Source organism: Trichosurus vulpecula, chromosome 4 (assembly GCF_011100635.1).
Source record: "Trichosurus vulpecula isolate mTriVul1 chromosome 4, mTriVul1.pri, whole genome shotgun sequence".
NCBI lineage: Eukaryota > Metazoa > Chordata > Mammalia > Diprotodontia > Phalangeridae > Trichosurus > Trichosurus vulpecula.
In genome coordinates this window covers 200,505,766-200,528,016 of record NC_050576.1, presented here as the reverse complement: position 1 = coordinate 200,528,016, position 22,251 = coordinate 200,505,766, and the positions used below count along the sequence as shown (strand labels likewise).

The window sequence follows — 22,251 nt, the reverse complement described above, 5'->3', positions numbered from 1 at the left end:
ATCCGCCCGAAAGCTAGCCTCGGGTAGAGGTGGAAATGAGTCCAGGGGGCGGAGGGCCCTCTGGCAAGGTTTGGTAGGGCGTAAACTGATTGCACATACCTGGGAGCGTTGCGGAGAGCCCGATAAGGGCCCTGAATGGAGGTGATGTCACGCTGATGCAGAAGCCGGCCCACCCTCTAGGAAGAGAAAGAAAGACGAGAGTGGGGCAGAGACTAGGAGCGGGAGGGAAGCAGATAAGCCAGCCCCTCTCTCTGTATCCGTCCGGGCCTTGGGCTGAGACGGGTAACCCCTGACCCCCACGCGTCCCAGCTCTGCACCCTCCCTCCCAAATCCCCAGCGCCTGCCCGCCCGGGGATCCGGCGCTGGGACCTGCGCCCACGCCCAGCCGGGAGTCCCTCCTCCTTCTCCTCCCTCTCTCCCGTCCTTCCACTTGCGCCTAGCCGGGGGCCGCGGCTAGCCCCGATCTCTCCGCTGCGGTCCGGGAGGTAGAGGCGTCCCAGGTAAGTATGGCTTCCTTTCACTTGGCCTCATTGGAGAGCAGTGGGGAAGGAGGGCGGGGAGCCTGGGAGTCGAGGGGGTGGTGGCAGAGTCTGGGAAGAAATCCGGGTGGGACGGCGCTGGCACCCCTTTCTCCCGAGGCTTAGTCGAGTTCCCCGGGGGATTTTCCTGGAGCGCAGGCAGTCTGTTGGAGGGGCCAGGGCGGGGGCGTTCAGAGAGGAGGGGTATTCCTTCCTACGGTAGTTCGGGGGTGGAAGGCGCTCGCAGCGGCTCCCCTGGCTGCTTCTCCGAGGGAGCCTCTCAGTCAATATTGACTCTTGCGGGTCGGATTCCTCTAGGCTGCCCGCTACCGGAGGGGGTTGGGGATAGGGCAGATAGCAGTGGCTAAAGAGCTGCCCGACGAATCTGGCCGCCACACAACAGCACCTCGGCTTTCTTCAAACTGAGAACGACAGGAGTGTCTAACTTCAAGGAAGACTGGAGTGCAGACCCTAGTAAGGCTCACCCGACCTCCCTTGTAGCCACTCGGCTTTTTGTTCTGACCATCCTCCCTCAGCCTTGGTGCCTTTGCTTTCCAAATTCCCTTACCAGCCACAAACCATCCCTTAGTCTTCACGCCGGTCACAAAAGTTTGGGAACAGTTCCTGGGAGTATTAGATGCCCATCTTTGAAGCCGGATTCATGCCCCTTGCTGACTTGATTGCCCCTTTTAATCTTGCTTCTTTCTTTTTATTGGGGCTGTGGGGAGAGGTGTTGAGAAACAACTCCAGAGCCCACCATAACTCTCTGGAGCCCTCCGGAATGAGAAGTCTGACCACTGGGCCTAAAGGATACCCCAGGGACCGGAAGAGGATGGAACAAATGGGCTTAGAGTAGGAGGAAATGTAAAGCCATCAATTTATCAATAGATTTGGTAGGCTGCTTAAGTGGTGGAGGGAAGGGGAAGGAATGGAGGAAAGGTGACCTAGGAGGGGGAGTGGAAGGGGGGAAAGGATGCTTTAGAGCCAGTCTTTCTAGCCCCTTCCTTTGCTTTGCTCCTGTGCCTGAGGGTGTCTGTTGTGTTTGGGAGGTGGAGGGGAGAGATGTTGGTGTGGAGGCTGCCTCTGGATGGTGTCTAGAATTTAAACTTTATGCTGTTGGGATAAGGTGAGTAATAATGTACCTCATCTCATTTTATGAGGAAACGGGCACAGAGAAATCAAGCGACTTTCTTATAGTCACACAGTGTTGAGACAGGATTCCAACTTAGGTTTCTCCTTAGTTCAGATCCAGCTTTCTTTAGTGCTACGTACCATGCTGCCCCTCCAGGGTCTGTGTAAAGTCTGGTGTTCTTGTTAGCATCCTTTGCCCTACAGGTTCTCAGAGTTTAAGGCAATGATGAGGAGAAGGGTGAGGCATGTGTTGATCTAACTGGGTCCTGTAAATCCCAAACATTGGTGGTAAGAGGGAATAGTGAAGAGAGTAGGTGTCTTTTGTAGCCCACACAATATAAATATCTCAAAGCTAGTCGGGTCTGGTTTGAGTCTTGAGATGATTCCATCTCCTTTATTCCCCCCTCCTCCCTCACATCCCCTGCTGGGGCCATTTACCTCCCCCAAGAAAGGTGAGAGCAGAGGAGGAAGAATGGAACTAGACTGGACTGGATCGACCAGGACCAGTGTCAGGGAGCTGGGTGTCTTGGCCTGGGATTCGCTTGATTTCAAAAATGATTAAAAACCCTTTAGTCAGTCAGGGCCACAGGAGCAAAAAGTGACTTTGTACAGGAATCCTAGTTCAATGGTGAGCTTCACTACCATAATGGGAGAAGATATACAGAGGAACAGAAGGGATTTCTTCTGTTCTCCTCCCCTCTTTGATCTTAATTGACCAATCCCAGTATCCTGCTCAGAGCCCTAAAGCAAAAGCTCCAGGATAGGGGTTCCTAGCCTTTTGGGGGGGGGGTCTCTTGGCAGTCCAGTGGAACCTTTGAAGATAGAATTTTTTCCCTATTCGACTTCACAGAACCCCTGCCACCTCTCCATGGATCCCAGGTTAAGAATCCCAGCTGTAAGCTCAAGGCTTGGGAGCCTGTCTTAAAACACAAGAGCCAGATTGTGCCAGCAGTAAGAAAGTGAGCACCCCTTACCTCACCTTGGATAGGGATAGCAGAATACAGCCTGCCTTGGCCTTTTTTCCCAAACACCAACCTTTAACCTCTTGTTGAGGGAACAATAAGTTGGCCATGACTGAATTTGAATTCTTATCTCCTGTATCACAAACAGGACTTGAAGTCTGGGGCCTGTAGCTACCACATTTTTACATGAGCTTCAGGGAGTCCCCTAATCTTAGCAAGAGCACAGGAACTCGGAAAACCTTCATTCTTTGCCCTTGTGAAAATAGTCAGCTCCCCCTGGCCCTCCTACCCCTCACCACCAAGCTGATATTTCAATGTTACAAGTCAATTGTTTGATCTGAGGCTTACTTAGGACCGAGTTGATGCAGTGAGCCCATTGGTGTCCTTTTAATGGCCCCATCCTTCATACTTTCTTGGACACTCCCATAGTGATGGAGATAACAAAGAGTTGATTGGGAAGGCTGCTAGACCTCCAGGTAGGAGGAAAGGTCAAGGACAAGGAGAGTTGCCTGACTACAGGCGGTAAAAAAAATGGATGACTAGAACTGAGGCTTCCTTAACCTGAGGGTTCTGATAGGGAATTCAGAGACAAAGATCTGATTGTGTATTTTGGGAGGTGTGGGGGAGGGGGCGGGGTGGAGGGTTCACCAAAGCAAAGAGGATAGAATGGATTGTCTTTTTTATCTTGTTCATCAATATGGACAAAAGAATGGCATGACCTGATGTCCACGAAGTGCAAAGGAAGCTGGGAATGGAAGAGAACCTGGAAAGGTGCTTAGAGGGTCAGAGGTTTTGGCGGGAGCATTCTCTGACTTGTGCCTCACTTTACCCAGCTCTGTCCTGGTGCCCAGTTCCATGTGGCTTATAACAGGTCCGGATGGCTATGAAAAAAACCCCCCAAAAGTTACTTGGATGGATATGTTATTCTATCAGTGTGGGTTCTGGTGGTTATGCCCTGTCTTTGATTTTTCCATGTTACTTAAAGTACCTAGCTGTCTCTCACTAGAAAGTAAGATCCCTGAGGGCAGTCACTGTTTTTCCCTCTGTACCTAGCCCTTGGCATTTCCCACAATGCCTGGCATATGAGAAGTGCTTAATAAAAGCTTCTGATAGGACTGATAGGACTCTGGCCACCTCTATAAAGGTCACCATTGTTCTTTAGGGGCAGCTAGGTGGCTCAGTGCAGGGCCTGGAGTCAGGAAGGAAGACTCCTCTTCCTGAGGTCAAATGTAGCTTCAGATGCTGCAGGTAACTAAACTCTGTTTGCTAATCTGTAAAATGGGCTGGAGAAGGAAATGGCAGACCACTCTAGTATCTTTGCAAAGAAAACCCCAGATGGAGTCACAAGAGTCAGACAGGACTCAAACAACTAAACAACAGTGCTGTTCTTAAAGTTTCCTGAGGTTCAATACATTGAATGCCTTGCCTGTGGTCATACAGCTTGTAACTGTCAGAGGCAAAATTTGAACCCGGGTCTTTCTGACAGCATAAATACACTGTCTCCATTCAGCCTGTAATGCAGCTAAACAGTGAGTCGGGGGAGGTTCTACCCCAAGCATATGAAATCTTCCAGTGGAATGGGCAGAGGAGAACAGTTTGTTCCGATGGCCATGAGGCAGCTAAGGCAGGCACTGTGGAGCACTTAGAGCTTGGTCAGACATCAAAGATGCTAAGGTCATCCACTGCATCCCGAGCCGTGGCCAGGCTCTTGACTTTTGTCTTGGCTCTAGACTTCCTGTGACTCTGGAAGAGAGTGAAGCCAACAACTTTGTGCAACTCTGCTTTCTCTTAAATCCCATTCGCTCAACCATCACTCCTTGATGTCATTGGTTCTCTTCAAAAAGGAAGGACAAACAGCAACAATATAGCTAACAGAACGTCTTTGTACAGAGGACAGCTGTGGTGTTTAGCAACGCTAGTAACAAACTTACTTTGATGGCTGTTATTCTATCAGTGCGAGTTCTCCCTTCATGGTTCTAGATCACAGCTCACCTCACCTTTTCATTCTGTGCAGCTAGTCATTATCTAGGTATTCTCTTCCAAGTCTTCTATCAGAGACTGCCAGAATTCTGCTAAATCTTTTAACATTTTGTGGATAGGATACTTACACCAAGTCATTTCAAGGAGACACAGCCAACTTGTGTCAGAGATCAGGAAAGGTCTTACATAGGATGTGTCACCTAAACTAATGCTTTGGAGGAAACTTGGAACTCTGAGATGTGGAAATAAGAAAGCGGTGCCTTTCAAATCTAGGTAATCAGCTGTACAAAGAGTTGGAGCCTGGAGCTTGAGTGTTGTACGCAGTGAGTAGGACATTTTGACCAGAGAGGGGAGTGCAAGAAGGAGAGTTCCCAGGGGGCAGCTAGGTGGTGCAGTAAGTAGAGCACAGCTCCAGAGTCAGGAGGACCTGAGTTCAAATCCAGCCTCAGACACTGGACACTAGCTGTGTGACCTTGGGCAAGTCACTTAACCCCAATTGCCCCCCCCTTCTCCCCTCCAAAAAAAGGGGGAGTTCCCAGAAAAGACTGGAGAGGTAGCTGATTGGAGGAGGCTTTAAGTGCCAGGCTAAGGATTTTGTGTCTATCTGAGAGGCAACAGGTGTAGGTGTATGCTGCAGATGTTTGAGTCAGGCTATGTTTTAGAAATACTAACTTGCAGAGTGTGGAGACTGGATTGAGGATAGGAGAGACTGGTGGCTAGGATACCAATTAGGAAACTGTTGTAGTAGTTCCCATTTAATGGGGCTGTGAACCAAAGGGTTCACTCTAAAAATTCTTTAATGGGACCTTAAGGAGTAACTCATTGCAGAATATTACCCTGAGGACTCACAGCACATTTTGTTGCTGTTGAAAGGGGTTTCTGGAACATAGAACATTTAGAACCATTGGTTTAGGTGAAAAGTGAAAATGGGGATGGGCTAAGCCTGCAGGGGTGGACAACCTGGGGCCTCCAGGACCCTCTGGGTCCTCAAGTGCAGCCCTTTGACTGAATCCAGATTCTGTTCTGTGAAGTTTAGATTCAGTCAAAGGGCCACACTTGAGGACCTAGCGGTCCACATGTGGCCTCGAAGCCACGGTTCCCCACCCTTGGAAGGTAAAGGCTATGAGAAGGGAGTTGTTCAGTCATTTCAGTTTTGTTTGACTCTTCATGACCCCATTCCAGGTTTTCTTGGCAAAGATACTGAAATAGTTCACCATTTCCTTCAGCTCATTTTACAGATGAGGCAAATGTAGTTAAGTGACTTGCCCAGGGTCACACATCTAGTGAGAAGGGAGAGAAGAGTACAAATTTGAGAAGGATCACAAATGCAAAATTGGTACAAGTTGGCAACTGATTGGATGTGGGGGGAGTGGAAGAAGGAAGAGTCAGGGATAATTCTGAGGTGGAGAAAGTAGAAGATGGACAAGATTTGATACCCTAACCAGAAACAGAGAAGTTTGAAAGGATTTTGGAAGTTTGGAGGAACATAGTTCAGTTCAGGAAATGTTGAATTTGAGGTTTCTATGGTACATCCTGGTGTGCTGGCGGCCAGCAGGAAGTTGATAATGTAGGTCCTGGAGAGATTAGGACTAAACATAGATAGATTTGGGATTCATCTGCAGAGAGGTGAACCCAAGGGGTATTGATGAGGTCACCAAAGCAAAGAGTATAGAGAAAAGAGGGCCCCAGACAAAACCTTGAGGGGATGTCCAGTTAGGGATCAGAAAAAAGATGACGACAGAGCAAAGGTAGCAAAGGAGACTGAGAAAGAAGTTCTGTACAGGGTAGGAAACCAATTCTGTCTGGGACTACTTAGGTGTTCTCTAGAATGGGTATGTGAGCAGGTAGGGTTTTTGTGGGGAGGAATCAGCAGAGTACCCTCAGGATTGGTGGGAGGGATAAAGATGGGACAGCATGCCCCATAAGATAAGATGGGATCTTAACATTCACCTTTGGGGATTGTTTGTAAGGTTCATGCCTAAAAGAGAGTCAGTGTTTTATAGAAATTGTATGTTGCATTGTGATCACTCTAAAGTCTTTTCTATGTGGGTTCTATCTCCCTAATCACACTGTGAGTTTTCTGATTGAATTCCTTAAATGAGGCTTGATTTCTTTTGTGTCTACCTTTGTTAAACAGGGTGGCCTCAATGTCAGTGTTAAAGGAAAGCTATTTTGTGTTCGAATTATTTTTTGTTTGTATCGTCACAGCTGTGTCAGACAGAACTGAACACAAAGCTGGCCAGATACATGGGTAGAATAGAGTTTAATTTGGGGTGGTGGGGTGTGCTGAGAAGCCTACAAAATGTATCACTAATCTCCCTCCATCCTGCCTGAAATTCCACCATTAGAGTTGTCACAGTCAGACATTTGGGAGGGACCTTGGATCATTTAGTGGAGCCCCTGTCATTTTACAGATGAAAATGCCAACTCAGAAAGGTTAAACAGCCCTCTCATTTTATAGCTGAGGAAACTAAAACCTGGAGGTTCAGCATTCCTATCATGGATGAAGAAACAACTATGATTTGGCCCAAGGTCATACCTAGGAATAAGTGGCAGAATCAGGATTCAAACCCTGGTCCCAGGACTTTAAAGCCAGAGCTTCTCCCACTTTCCCATGCTGCCCTCTAGGCGTCTTCCACAAAGTCATCGATCCCTCAGGGTGAATTTATTTGTTCTGTACATTCTGTAATTGATAGGGAGAACATAAAAGTACTAGATACCTAGTAGGGTGATAGGAGTTCAAAGGGAGACTGCTAAGGGGGCCGGTAAAGACCGTCTTCTCTAATCGGATTTCTCCATGGCCTGACCCCATTTTTGCCCACTGTAATTACTTAATAAATATTTGATGAAATATTGCTTACGGGTTGAAGGCTTTACAGGAAGGGGGTTTAGGGTAGTTCTGAGTACTAGTGCCAAAGGAGTTCTCTGAAAGAATCTGAGGGGAAAGAAGAAATGCTGAGTGAACGGTTTGGTTGTCGATAACGTCTCCAGCCTGACTGAGGTTAGTGAGTCTGCATCCAGTGTGGGCTGTACTATGTGATCAGCAATGATGGCTCTTGGTTGAGGAGGGGGAAGGGAGGGAGGGAGAGACTGCAGGCAGTCATTCACCGAATGCCCCTCTCCTTGCTGCCCCACCCCCACTGCAGCCGTACTACTCAGCAGTAGTAGGTTCTGTATACTGCTGGGATACCCAGGATGCCCAGAGGGAGGTAGATCCTGCCTCCCCAGGAGCAGGAACCCTTTTCCTGGGCTTTATATAGCACTTAACTCTGGATAAGGCTCTGTGCCTAACATGGATGGGATTATCTGGGACAGATGAGGGTACATCATGATGAATAAAGGGAGTCTCTCTACGCATCCAGGTGACCAGGAAGTAAGAAAAATGCTTCCCTGGACCTGGAACATCTTGCACGCTCAGGATCTTTAGCGAGAGAACAAGGAAGGCTCAAGCCCTTGGGGGGAGTTGGTGGTAAGAAGTTTGATAGGATCAAAGTAGAGATGCCAAAGGGGACCCTGACATAAAAAAAAAGGCTAAGGACCACTCTCCTAGGGGAATTTCAACGAAAATTGGTGGGTAAGAGTGAATGATACCCTTCTTAATATGAATAATAATTATTGTTCAGTCGTTTTCGGTTGTGTCCGACTCTTCATGACCCCATTTGGAGTCTTCTTGGCAAAGATAGTGGAGTGCTTTGCCATTGTAACAATAATAACTTACGTCTATGTATACGGCACCTACTATGTGCCAGGTACTGTGCTGAATGCTTTACAAATGTAATCTCATTTCATCCGCACAGTAACCCTGAGAGGTAGGTGCTGTTCTTATCCGCATTTTACAGTTGAGGAAACTAAGGCAGGCAGGTTAAATGATTTGCCAGGGTCACACAGCTAAGTGTCTGAGGTCCAATTTGAACTCAGTCATCCTGACAGCACTCTGTCCATTGTGCCCCCTAGCTTCATCCATTTGGGTCCCTGTATCTTCATGAGAAATCTTTTTCTGCTATGACAGAAGCTTTGCAGTAACCTGAACTTAGATCCAGACGTTCCAAGTCGCTGTATTACCAAGCACTAAACCAACGGATTCAGAAAAAATGAAGTCTATTCAGTCACATCACTGTCGTCAAAACACATATGCGATATTTTCAGTGGGAGCATTTTTGCATCATTAATGAGTAAAATGAAAATTTATTTTAAAAATCTGGACCCTCATCCCAATTTCTTTTGCATATGGTTTACATGCTGTGTTAGTATGACAGTTGCATATAATATACATATTATGTTAGTACAGTAGCTCATGCATAAACTTCATGTAAATATTCATCTATTGGGAGTTTATGCTCAAAAATGTTTTCTAGATAGGAGTACATTGATCAAAAAAGTTTGACCACTGGCTTAGAGACTGTCTAGCACCAGGGAATTTTTTTTTTTCACTTAATAGTTTTTTTTTTTCCCATTACACGTAAAGATTGTTTTCAATATTAATTTTTTTATAAGATTTTAAGTTCCAAATTTTTCTTCCTCCCTTCTTTTCCTCTTCCCTCCCCAAGACAGCAAGCAATCTGATATAGGTACAATCATATTAAACTTATTTCCATATTAGTCCTGTTATGAAAAAAGAATAAAACAAAAGAAAAACCATGAGAAAGGGGGGAAAAGTGAAAATCGTCTGCTTCGATCTGCATTTAGACTCCATGGTACTTTCTCTGGATGTGGACAGCATTTTCCATCACAAGCCTTTTGGAATTATCTTGGATCATCCTATTGCTAAGAAGAATCATAGTCAATCATTACACAGTGTTACTGTTACTGTATACAATGTTCTCCTGGTTCTTCTCGCTGCAGTCAGCATCAGTTCATATATGTCTTTACTGGGGAAATTTTTTTTTTTTTGCAGGGGTGAAGGCAGGGCAATTGGGGTTAAGTGACTTGCCCAAGGTCACACAGCTAGTAAGTGTGTCAAGTGTCTGAGGTCACATTTGAACTCAGGTCCTCCTGACTCCAGGGCCAGTGCTCTACTCACTGCGCCACCTAGCTGCCCCTCCTGGGGAAATTTTTTACTGGAAGTAGAATGAAAACTTTCTGTTGAGTGGAAATTAGGGACAGTTCATTTTTGTTTATGGTTTTTGCATTTTTATAGTGATTATCAAGGAAATAATAATCCCTGGAAAATTGTTTTGTTTGTTGCCTATTATCAGCTAGTATTTCGTTGTTTTATGTGCATCTTAAAACTTTTTTTTTTCAATTAACAAGCATTTATTTTCATGGTTTGTGGGTTTTGGTTTTTTTTTTTTTTGAGACAGTCTGAGTCAAGTGACTTGCCCAGGGTCACACAGTTAGTAAGTGTCTGAGGTCTGATTTGAATTCAAGGTCTCCTGACTCAAGGTCCAGTGCTCTGTCTACTGCCCCACCTAGCTTTCCCAACAAGCATTTATTTTCTCTTCTTCCTTGTAAACTTTGTAAACCTTCATAACCTTGAACCCTTGTAAAGACATATAGTCAAGCAAAATATTTCCACCTTGCCCATAAATGTGTCTTATTTGACATATATATGAATGTGTATGTGAATAACCTTTGAGGAATTTATTCTTTCTTCATTTTCCAGGCTCCTTCAGGGACCCAGCCTGGACTGGCTCTGGAGCCAGGATGGCTACTCCCCAGGCCCTCCTGACCTGCCTGGGTGTCCTGCTGCTACTCCTCCCCAGGAATCAGGCCCAGGACCATGCTCCACCTGGGTGCAGCCCAGACCTCAACCCCCTCTACTACAATCTTTGTGACCGCTCAGGGGCTTGGGGCATTGTCCTAGAGGCTTTGGCTGGGGCTGGCGTTATCTCTACCTTCGTCCTAACCATCATCCTGGTGGCCAGCCTTCCCTTTGTGCAGGACAGCAAGAAACGGAGCCTGCTAGGGACCCAGGTGTTTTTCCTTCTGGGGACGCTGGGCCTCTTCTGCCTCGTGTTTGCCTGTGTGGTCAAGCCTGACTTCTCTACCTGTGCCTCAAGGCGTTTTCTCTTTGGTGTCCTTTTCGGCATCTGTTTCTCCTGTCTGAGTGCCCACGTCTTTGCCCTCAACTTCCTGGCCCGGAAGAACCAGGCACCTCGGGGCTGGGTCATCTTTGCCGTGGCCCTGCTCTTGGCCATGGTAGAGGTCATCATCAACACAGAGTGGCTGATCATCACACTGGTTAGGGGTGGGCACGGAGGGGGACGTAGTCTTCTTCTTGGCAACAGGAGTGCCAGCTGGGGTGAGGCATCCCCCTGTGCCATTGCCAATATGGACTTCGTCATGGCCCTCATTTATGTCATGCTCTTGTTGCTGATCGCCTTTGTGGGGGCCTGGCCCATCCTGTGTGGCCGCTTCAAGCGTTGGCGGAAACATGGAGTCTTTGTGCTGCTCACCACAGCCACCTCCATTGCCATCTGGGTGGTATGGATTGTTATGTACACCTATGGCAATGAGCAGCGGAACAGCCCCACCTGGGATGACCCCACCCTGGCCATAGCCTTAGCTGCCAATGCCTGGGCCTTTGTCCTCTTTTACATAATCCCTGAAGTCTCCCAGGTGACCAAGGCCAGCCCAGAGCAGAGCTACCAGGGGGATATCTATCCCACCCGGGGTGTGGGCTATGAAACCATCCTGAAGGAGAAGAAGGGACAGAGCATGTTTGTGGAAAACAAGGCTTTCTCAATGGATGAGCCATCCTCAGGTAGGGAGGAAGGATATTGGGTCCTTTTCTCTTTCTTGACCAACACCTGTCATTGGAGGGATGGAGGAAGTGGTATACGTGGCAGGTCAGGTATACATGTGGGCAGGACAAAAAGAGTATACTACTTTGTGGAAAATGAGAGAAATTCTGTGTAATTCAGTGCAATGCTGGCTACTTGGCAGGCACCATGGAGAAGAGTGTCCTAGAGCTCAGTTCTGAGCATTGTCCTTTCTAGCTGGAGCAGCTTTTGTTTTTGTTTTTTTACAAATCATAGGGATGGTGGGGTCAGAGAGCCATCACCCCAACAAAGATCCGGGGTTTGGGCCCATCAAAGAATTAGGCAACCCTGTGGCTGAACTGTGAGTGCTGTGTACCCCTCACAGCTTGGGCACTTCTTTGTGGGAAAGGCAAGTAATGATGAGGGAGGAGAAAGAAAGCTAGGTCTAAAGACTAGGCATTTAAAAGTCCACCCCTGGGATAGAATTTGTTTTGTATTCTACCTCTTTTTAAAACATTTTATTTCAAGTCAAAAATAATTCACCTTAGAAAAGTGATGGCCCATCTTTTTTTGTCCACCCCGGCCATCACCCCAATCAACCCTTAGTGTTCTCTCTGTCCACACCTGCCTTGACTCGGCCCTGTGGTTCAAGTTTGCCTCTGGGCGTCTACTGGTCTTCGAACAAGGGAGAGAGGGATTGGAGTCTAGAAGAGTTAGGGAGAATGAAGGAGATTCAGCAAGTCCCAATCAAGTCCTTGGTAGGTAAGGGTTGGCAGCATCTTCTTGGAGACTCGGTCAGGACAGGTTCCAAAAAACATGTGAGCTTGACTAACCCCACATAGCTAACCTTCTGTCCCAAGAAAGCCATATGGAATGGACCTTAATACCCAAAGGAATGGCCCTTAATACCCAAAGGATGAACTTCCTTACCATATTCCTTTGTTATGAGCACTGCCTTTGTAGTCAAAGGAACTGACCCTTGTGAATTCCTAAAGGTTAGAGTAATGGACAGAAGGAATCCCTGGATTTCGTAGATCTTTTCCGTCCTTTCATCAGAGGCCACATCATCCCTATAGTTGGCAAAGGGGAAAAACCTTGATCCATCCAAGCATTTGGCCTTTAACCCTCATCCCCCCCAGGCTGCAGTACAGGCTCTTGGGGAGTTCACACTTCTCGGCTTTGAATGTAGAATGTGGGATAGACCAGGAAGTTAGCAGGAAATGATGGGAAATGCTATGGAGTGGTTCAGGAGGAACCTCTGGCCCTTCCATTGCTGCTACTTTTGGCCCCTGTACCTGTTTGCCAAGGCCAGATAGCTCTGTGCTTTTGTTCTCCCACAGTAAACACTTCAGGAAATGCAGCTTGTTGGGGTTTTGTGCATATGTTTGTTTTGCAAAATGGAAAAATCAATACTGTGAGACTAGCACTTAGGGAGCCGTATATAGGTTGTGGTCCCTCAGCTTGTGGACAGACAGCCCTGGCAGGAGCCAGCCATCTGAACTGTGGGCCCTTCAGCAGAGTCTCTGCTAAAGCCCCAGCTACTCTCAAGCCTTCCTACCCAAACAAACAGGTAACGTCCAATGGGGGCCAGGGAGACCAAGGAAACCAACTCCCACTGGCAGAGACAGGCATTCTTGTGCTTGAAAGCAGCCCAAGAGGCTTGCCAAAGGGCCCTGGGCTAAAGGTTTGCGTATTGTCTCGTTTGATCCTCAACACTAGAAATCATGAAATGGAGACAGAGAGAAAGGTTAAAGTAGCTTGCCCAGGGTCACATGGCTACTAAGTGTCTGAGGTAGGATTTGAACTCAGGTCTTCCTGACTCTCAAGCCTAGTATTCTATTCACAACTGACAAATCACAGATATGAGGCTTAGTTTGCCCTTATTCCAGGGCCAGGGGGATATTTTATTGGATTGACAGCTGGTGAGGAAGCTGCCATTTCCCCTTCTCAGTCACTGTCACTGAGGGGACAATGGAGGATGTACAGACAGCTGGCTGGAGGGCATTGGAGAAATGAGAACCAGAGTGGGGGTCTTTTGTGAGCCAACAGCTCCTGCAGGAGACAGCCATCTGGGCTGTGGGGCTGGTGAAGAGCAAAGCGAATCACTGACACACACTTGAGGGCCCTTCTATGAAATTAGCAGACCTCCAGGAGAGGGATAACAGAGTTTGGAGGAACATCCCTAGTTCCAGAAGAAGTAGAAATCTACCATGATACATTCATATATCCCCATGCCATTACCCACCAGAATCTTGATTTTTCAGTATCCTTACCTTAGTGGGCGGGAAGCCCCTCTTAATGGATTGATGTCAAGCTCTATTTAGATCATGGTTAAGATCCAGCCATGTTCAGCCATCCAGCCTTACTCCTGTTCTCCAAGCTCATCCCCTGTCTTCAGGGCAGTCCTGCTTGGTCCCTGAAGTGAATGAGGAGCCCCAGACATTGACTCTCCGTCTACTCTCCTCATTTCTCTCGCAGCCAAAAGACCTGTTTCACCATACAGCGGGTACAATGGTCAGCTGCTGACGAGTGTGTACCAGCCCACCGAGATGGCCCTGATGCACAAAGGCTTGGTGAGTGGTGTTCCTTGGGATTGGGTCCAGAGCCTCATAAAAAGTTGTCATTGAATAGTCAAACAAAACCAAGCCCCGACTTGCTGAAATGTCTTTCATTCTATATATATCGTGTATATGAAGGGCCTTAGGGAATCAATTCCTTAACCCCTTCCCCCCTTTTTCAGGCTTCTGAAGGGAGAGACTGTTGCCTGTCCTGGGAAACCCTCTCCCCTATAAGACCTGAGTGCTTGGACCTTGTACCAGGCCGGGTGGGATCTTTTGGGGGTGAGGGTAGGGCTGGGTTGGGATGAGTATTCTTCCACATGTAATAAATTCGACTTAGGAAGCTAACATTCCTGACACATTCCTCTTATCCTGAAATTTCTTCTTTCCAGCAATTTTACGTTAATACCCTTTGGCTTCATGAACTGTGGGGCCTGAATCCCACTGAACTGGGGGAGGGACAGAGGGTTAGCCAGAATGTATACTATTCCCTGGAGTAACCCATGACAGTCTTCTCCACTGATGTCAGCATTAGCAGGGATGCTGACAGCACAGGGAAAGGTAGAGCGTAGACTCTGGGGAAAGAAAAACCCTTGCTAATAAGTTGTACCCAGGTAGCTGACTCTAACAGTCATAATAATGTTTCATTTAAATAGGTTTTTAAAGTTTGCCGAATGCTCTACATAAACCATGTCTTCTGAGCCTTCCAGAAACCCAGTAGCATAGGTGGTGTGTCATTATAACAGCTCACGTTGACATATACCTGAAGGGATCCCTACTTAATAGCAAGGAAATAAGCCTCAGAGAGAAGTGCCTTACTCTCCTTGGTTACCCAGTCCTGTGTGAGAACCAGGATTTAAATCTGGGTCTCCGAACTCCAAATCCTTTGCTCTTAGAAGTTCTAGTTGCAGTAGCCTGGCCAGGGTTCTCTATAGTAGCAGGAGAGGGTCACAGCCAAATTATTCATTGTCTTTTCTGCCCTTCTGCAGTTCCTAAGTACCCAGGAAAAGGGCAAAGAGTGGTGAAAACAAGCCTCAGGATTGCAGAGTTGTTGCCCCCTAGCCCTAGCGACCCCAAGAAGGCCCTAGAGGAGCTCTCTACCTCACCTAAATAATATAAATAACCTAGGGGAATAAAATAACCTAGGGGAAAAGGCCCTACAGTCCTCAGCCTTAAATCTCCTACAGATTTCTCCCAATAGACCAGCTAAGTGGAGGTTGGGAGGGTGGAGAACAAGACTGAGTTGGAATTGGTTCCCACCTGCTCTGTGGAGGTTCAGCTCTTCCAAGAGTTGGCAGAATCTATGGGGAGGGGTCAGTGACCTTCCTTGGCAGGAAGCTAGGAACAGGAAGCATGGGGAAGTCCCTTGGGTCAGGTTCACCTTCTCTTCTCTTTCAGTGTTGGGGGCAGGATGACACAGAGGCCTTGGAGGATGCCTTGTGACCAAAACAGCTTTCTCTTCTTGTACTCTCACCTTTCCTTTCCTCTTCATTCCCCAACCCACTGCATTCCCTATTCTGAAGGATAGGGAGGGAGGAAGGGAGTACAGTTTCATGGTGCAGTGAATAGAGCTCTGGGCCTGGAGTCAGAAAGACCTGAGTTTAAATTCCTCCTCAGACACTAGCTGTGTGACCCTGGGCAAGTCTCTTCATCCTGTTTGCCTCAGTTTCCTCATCTGTAAAATGAGCTGGAGAAAGAAATAGCAAGCCACTCCAGTATCTCTGCCAAGAAAACCCATGGAGAGTCAGACACGACCAAAACAGCTGAACAGCAACAAAAAAGGGAAGGGAATAATCATTTATTAAATGCCTGCTGAGTGCCAGGTGCTAAGTGCCTTACAAATATATCTCATCTGATCCTCACAACAATCCTGGGAGGTAGGTGCTATTATTATCCTCGTGTTACAGATGGGGAAACTGAGGCACACCAGAGTCACACAGCTAGTCAGTGTGAAGCTGAATTTAAACTTGGTTCTTCCTGTCACTTTAGGCACTGTGTAACTTCTGATCATGCATAGAAATCACTCAGTCACTCTCTTTAAACGATCACCATCACCTAGCTTCCTCTCATTGGTCCAAGTCCTGCATTATTGGCAGGACACTTGAATTAGATGTTCCAGGGCCCTGGAAAATCACGCTAACACACTAAGGACATTATCTCAGTTGGTTCTCATAGCTGAAACGACTGAATGACAACAAGCCAACTATATGCCAGGTGTACAATTGGCTTATAAATCTTATAATCACTTATCAGTCTTTGAAAGCCCAGGCCTAATCCAGGAGAGAGACAAGGAACAGGTGTCCACATACCAAGGAAGAGGAAGTCTCCAGATAATGTCTAATCATCTGGGATGGCTTATGGTAGCTGAGAATGTTCTGGCGAATCTCAGGAGGCTCTGAAACTGAGGATGAGATGTGTCAGGAAGACATAATATCATCCCCTGGTGATTTACCTTCCAGCCTATCCTGGAATCATGGGCTTTCTTGGAAACCCATTTGTCCTTCTGGGGTGGTTTTGGGGGAACACCCTGAGAAGAACTTGTACCATCCCCTCAACTAGTTCAAAAAAGGCCAGCCATCATAACCATCATATCACAGGCTAGCTGCTCCGATGACCCAGCCCAAGAATAGGGGTTCAGAGGTCAGTCCCTTTCTTTCATGGTGGTCTAGAAATCAATTACAGTCATTCCGAGAACTCTAGTGCATCCCAGCCATGAGGGAAAGGGGTCTGAATAGGCACAGGCCCTTTTGCCTAGTGGGAAGCTGTGTCCGTTTTCATCTACTGTGGTCTTTCTGCATCCCTGACCATGAGCCTCCTGTTCTTTTCTCTCTAGTCTGAAGGACCCTATGATGTGATCCTCCCACGGGCTACTGCCAATAGCAGTCACATGTTGGGCAGTGCCAACTCAACCCTTCGGGCTGAAGACATGTATACCACCCAGAGCCATCAGGCAGCATCACAGAAGGATGGCAAGAACTCGCAGGTCTTTAGAAACCCCTATTCATGGGATTGAGCCCCATAGCAAAGGAATGGGAGGGTTTTAGAAGGGGAGTGGGCAGACGTGCCCTCTGACTTGGGGCTTCAGGTGGGGATTATGAAGGAAGCCCCCTCCCCACCACTGACTGAGCAGGCAGCCTTTGACTCAGATCCCTCCTGACCCTCCTGCCAAGATTGGTGTGGTCATCCCATTCGCCTCCCACCCACCTCAACAGTGTTTGGAGAGTAGAAGAGCCAACCCCGTGTGCCACCAGCACTTCGGCCGTGTATAGTATTCCTTCAGTGTTTGGCCACAGGATTTGGGCCTCCCATTCTCTGGATCTGCTTAGAGAGATCCCTATAGGCTCAGGAGCTTTCATGAACTCTTCTATCCCACCCCCTGCTCCTCTGTGAGGAACAAGGGCACCTAATAAACATATCTATGCTTTATTATTCCTTCCTCTGGCCATGTTGTTTCTGCCCTCATTACTCTGGAGACCCTAACTCTCTTTCTTCCTTTTCTTCCCTTTACACCACCCCTTTCCTTTTCCTGCAGACTTTTATCACCATTTCTCTCTCCACCACCATACTTTCTCTTCTATGTTCTGCTTCTGATCACAGGATAAGTTTAGAGCCAAAAGGGGCTCTTTAGTCCACTCTCCTCATCTTATAAAAGTCGAATGGTTCAGTCATCAGCCCAGTCTCAACTCCCTCCCAGCTCATTTAAATCTGTTTAAAGTTGTACAGTATTTAAGGCTCACACTTTGGAGACATGATCCCCACCTTTTAGTCTGCACCACCCCTTAGTAGAAACAGTTCGAACAGAGAAACATTAATCAGCCGTAATATACTGTGTATTACAGTGTGCAGGGCTATTTCTGCTCACCCCCTCCCCCCAACACCCAAATGGATGTGACCGAGCGAGTGACTTCTAGCTGGTTCCTCCTTTGTAAAGTGAGGGAATTGGACCAGGTAATTGCTGTGGTTGGTCTCTTTTAGCTCTGACATTCTACAGTTGTAAAAACATTGGGGTCACTGCACCGGTGATTGGATCAAAGCCCAGTTGCCCCCTGGGAGAGTCCCACCTTTCCTAAGAATAAAACTTACACGTATAACAGTACATTGTGTTAGTGTTATCAGATCCCTGATCTGGGCTTATTGGAGGGAACAGCTGCTATTTCCCTATCTACATTCATCTAATCTATACACAGGGGCTCTCACAGTAACTCCATATGTTGAAGGCACTTGGAGACAATAGGACAGGTAGCCCAGGGCAAAGTATCTGTAAAAAAGTGATTGATTGTAGCTTCTCTAGGGGGAAAAACTTTTGATAAGAATCCTCTGGGAGTATGATTGGAACTGGAGGTCAGACACTTAATTATGGGCGACAAAGGAAGCAGTATGGCAGCATTTCTTACAGCACCTGGGGCTTGGGAGAAGATGATGCCAGTTGGTTTTATTATTAGTTTCTTCTTCATTTCATTCCTGGGAAAGGTTGCACTCTTCTGGAGGAGAGCTCTGCTTTGACCTGATCACCTATGCAGTAATCCCAGTGTTTTAACACTGAGAATATAACAGAATGGCCAAGCTAACAGAGATGAATCAAAGCACTTATTACCTGGTCCAACCTCCTCATTTTACAGAGAAGGAAACTGACCCACTGGGGTCGTGACTTGCGCCAAGTCACATACGCGTGAGGGCTGGTAGTAGCCAGTGCTGCCTCCGGATTCTAGCTAGGGGTCTGGCTGGTGTCCTGGGTATTTGTCCCATCTGCTTGAAACAAGCCATGTCACCCTAGACTTTGGAATGTCTCTTCCCTGCTGCCTAAATGCTGTGTGGTTCTGGCAGTCATTTCCAGGGAAATGTTTTGATTGAAAGTGTGGGAAAGATCCGAGAAGAAAATAAGGAAACTTTTCCAAAACATCTTGTGTTTTCTTGTGATTGTAAGATTGCACAAACCTCCTGGGGCCTTGCTTTTTTATCTCCCCCCTCCCCCTTAGGGATGAGGGGTAAGAGGGGTAAGAGCCAGGGTTATTCAAACTTTAGTAGCCCCAGCCCCCTATGATTATTGTTCTGTCTCTCAATTACTTTAGGATCACTCCCCGTACAATAAAACGAGATGGTAGACTCCCTCCTTCCCCTGGACTGCAAGCCACTCTGATGTCCTCATTCCTCCTTACACAGGCTGTACAGAACCCCGCACCTTTCCAGGCCTTGTAATGCAAACTAGGAGGGAGCCCGGATTCAGCAGACCTGAAGGAGTGGACTTAGGCAGGCTGCCTGCCCGCCGTGGATGTCTAATCTGGGAAGAGCAGGACTCACCTCCCTATGTCCCCCTTTTGCCTGTCCCTGGGCTTCTCTATCAGGAAACTGAGACAAAAGGATCAGTCCCTACGCTCCCATCCACCCTGATGTCCTCCCTGCCCCACTCAAAGACACAGTCCCTTCTGGGGCCACCCCAAGCTCTTCAGAATGAAGGAAGGGTCCCTGTGATTGTACCTCCTCCAGGTTACCTTGCCCACTGTGAGCTGACATCTCAGGTGCCTCTTTCTTCTTTGGCCCCCATCTTGGGACCTTACAAATGTAGCCATGCCCTTTGCTGCCCACTGCAGCTATTCCTTTCTCATAATCATGTTTTCTCTGGAGGGGGTCAGGCTTCTGGAACTGACTTGAGCTGGGGGGGTGGGGGGGTGACCCTGCAGGTAGATAGTTCTGGCTCCACTCCCGTGGGTTTGCTACCTATGAGGGTGAATGGTCGCCATTTGAATGGAAGGAAGCAAATGGCCAGGGATGATAGGCATCCTGGGCAGGAAGAGGGGGCTCTTGGCTAACACCCTTCTGGAGAAGTAATAGCTTCTTCTACTGAAAGCTTCATGTTGATGCTTCCTGGTCCATGGTTCCCGGATCTGAGCCGCTTCAGTGCTACCTTCACTCCCCCCCACCTTCCCTTGCCACTAGTGTTCTGCATCAGATTCACACCCCTGGCCCATGAGGCCTTTTGCACTCTCTGGCCTTCTGCTCTCTGCTCCATCAGAGAGGATGCTGACTACATAGACTGTCTTACTTGGAAGCAGCCTCCTCTCCCTGCTTCCTGGGAAACTTGGCCAAGAAGGGTAGGAAATTTGGAGGTCTTGGCTGCCGTGGGAAATGCAGAGGTACTGTTTGGTGCCTGTTGGCTTTTTCTTTTTTTTTTTTTTTTCTGTGAAGTCTTACCTTATGTTCTCTTTCATTTTCTTCGGGAACCCTGGTCAGTGTAAATGGCCAGCTCCAACTGGAATGCACGGGACAGGAAGCAGCAGGAAGGCCTGATTGATTGGACATCTCTGGGCTAAGACTAGAAGGATCCTTGAGAGATACAGGATGGCAGAATGAGCTATATATACTCTCTGGACCAGAGTTGGGATAGGGACCAGAAATCAGGCTCAGGACATCTGCAAAGGACAGTCTGTGCTTGTAAAGGTTTGGGAATACACTTTGTTACTTCCTGCTGGTCAGATATCAAAGGCCCATGCCCCCTCCCACTTCCCCCTGTGTTGTGTCTCTACTGGGGGAATAGGAGGGAGCCAGTTATTGTGAAATAAAAGGAGCGCCTTGGCAAATAGGATTCACCCAGAGAAAGGAGTGGGGTGGAGGGCTTACTGTCATCTGGTCACTTAGGAAATAGTACAATCAATACAAAAATAAAGAAGGAGTGATCCTTGCTACTGGCAGCTGTTTCCTGCTCCTGGTGAGTTTCCCTGTGAAACCAAAAGGAGTCTGTACCTTTAGTTGCCCCACCCCCACCAGGCCTCAAGTGCCTAGAACAGGGTTCAGCTATGGGTGCTACCAGGTGCAGTGAGTACCCTCACATTATACTCTGTTGCTTCCAGCACTGAAGCGCTTTTCTCTGCAAACAGTATTTTTCTGGGGCTAAGCTTAATGAACTCTAATATATGGAGAAGGTGGGGGAAGGGTGGATGGATCAAGAACACGAGAAGAAGCCTGTGAGTTGCATCTGTGCCTGCTGGAGGTGACCTGATCTTCACCCTCTACTCTACCTGTAAGCTGGGTTTTATATGTAGGTAGACCTAAGTATTACTTCCTCTCTATGGGAAGGGGTGGATGTGGAGTTGAAGCCCCATATATCCCTAAGTTTTCCTTGATTTTGGTTAGTGGCCCAAACGTCCCCTTGAATGAATAAAGTTTTACTATGTTTTGTGTAATTAATGTTTGCATCTGACTCTACTGCAGAGTGGATGGGCCCACCAGCCACAGGGCTAGGCAGGGGATGTAGCACTCCTGGAGGGTCTCTGATTGCCTGAGGTATGTGAACAGGTGGGATGTGGTCACCAAAGTAGGCCAACCCAAGTCATTGGCTCTGGAGTCATAATCCAACAGACAGGCTGAACAGACGGAAAATGGCGCTACTGTTTGGGATGGGAAAGAAGAGAAAGGCACAATATAAGAATTCTTGGGGGTTATAGTTTTAGAGTTCGATAATGGCCTTATTCCCTCATTGTAGAGATAAGGAAACAGCTCCAGAGAGGCCAAGCAATTTGCCCAGGGTCAAACAGGTGGCAGAGCTGAGATTTGAGCCCTGGTCCTTTGACTCCAAACTTGGCACTCTGGTGCACGAGTGGAAGGATATAGATTTGAACTCAGGTCCTTAAATTACAAAATTCTTCATTCACTCCACCCTGCTGGCTCCCAATGAGCCTCTGATCTGCTTAATTATGATTACCTGCCCTGTGGGAAAGTGTATGTCACAAGTGGACAGGTCTAGTCATTATGTTGAATCGAAATCTGCTATTTTGAAATCAGTGCCTGTGGAGGGGTAGGTATGTAATAAATTCTTGTTGACATTCACTAATTGGTTCTATTGTGGCCTACACAGAACAAGCATTGTTACCCGTGCTATACAACCTCTCTAAATGTTTGAAGACAGGAGACTATTGTCTAAATTTCTAGGTTAAGCACAATCATTCTTCAGCCACTCCTTAAATAAAATGTTTCCTAGACCTTTCATTGTCTCCTTTGGTCTCACTCTGAAGTAGTCTAGCTTACTAAAGAGAGACACTCTTTAAAAAATTGTGCCCAGAACTGGCCAAAATAACTTTGATTGTAGTCTGACCAGTGCTAGATGAGGATTGGTTGAAGAAATGTGTGACATATCTGCCTTCAGATATTTGAAAGTTACATAGTGGGAAAGGTACTAGATTTGTTCTTGGTCCCAAAAAGTAGAATTACAAGTAATGAATGGAATGTTTCAAAGAGGCCAGTTAAGGCTTGAGGTCAAGAAAAAAATGTCTTTAGTCAATAAGCATTTATTGAGTGTTTACTATGATCCAGATGCTGTGCTAAGCCCGCTACCAGTTAGGCTCAGAAGTAAGATGAGCTAGCTGTCTTGGGAATTGGTGAGTTTACCCTGACTGGAGGTTTTCAGTAT

At 47.3% G+C, this 22,251-nt stretch overlaps 1 protein-coding gene across 7 annotated transcripts; it reads left to right on the top strand.

Moving 5' to 3' along the window:
- The first annotated feature begins 207 nt into the window (after positions 1-207).
- Positions 208-21,032, top strand: GPRC5C (G protein-coupled receptor class C group 5 member C). 7 transcript variants are annotated; one of them, XM_036756988.1, is made up of 5 exons: positions 208-500; positions 837-992; positions 10,194-11,294; positions 13,771-13,865; positions 16,684-17,291. In XM_036756988.1, exons 3-5 carry the CDS (start codon positions 10,235-10,237, stop codon positions 16,861-16,863), a joined length of 1,335 nt encoding a protein of 444 aa, XP_036612883.1. In that variant the 5' UTR covers positions 208-500; positions 837-992; positions 10,194-10,234; the 3' UTR covers positions 16,864-17,291. The 7 variants fall into 7 exon arrangements, with proteins under 7 accessions (XP_036612883.1, XP_036612878.1, XP_036612881.1 ...); XM_036756983.1 differs by lacking the exon at positions 837-992 and adding an exon at positions 19,011-21,032 and having other exon boundaries at positions 215-500; positions 16,684-16,833; XM_036756986.1 differs by lacking the exon at positions 837-992 and adding an exon at positions 18,920-19,002 and having other exon boundaries at positions 215-500; positions 16,684-16,833.
- Positions 21,033-22,251: the final 1,219 nt, after the last annotated feature.

Excerpts from the sequence above, each read along its gene's own strand:
- GPRC5C (XM_036756983.1), top strand. The coding sequence starts at position 10,235 with ATGGCTACTCCCCAGGCCCTCCTGACCTGCCTGGGTGTCCTGCTGCTA. Across the intron at positions 11,295-13,770 it reads AATGGATGAGCCATCCTCAG|CCAAAAGACCTGTTTCACCA; the intron begins GTAGGGAGGAAG and ends TTTCTCTCGCAG. Across the intron at positions 16,834-19,010 it reads AGGATGGCAAGAACTCGCAG|GCTGTACAGAACCCCGCACC; the intron begins GTCTTTAGAAAC and ends CTCCTTACACAG.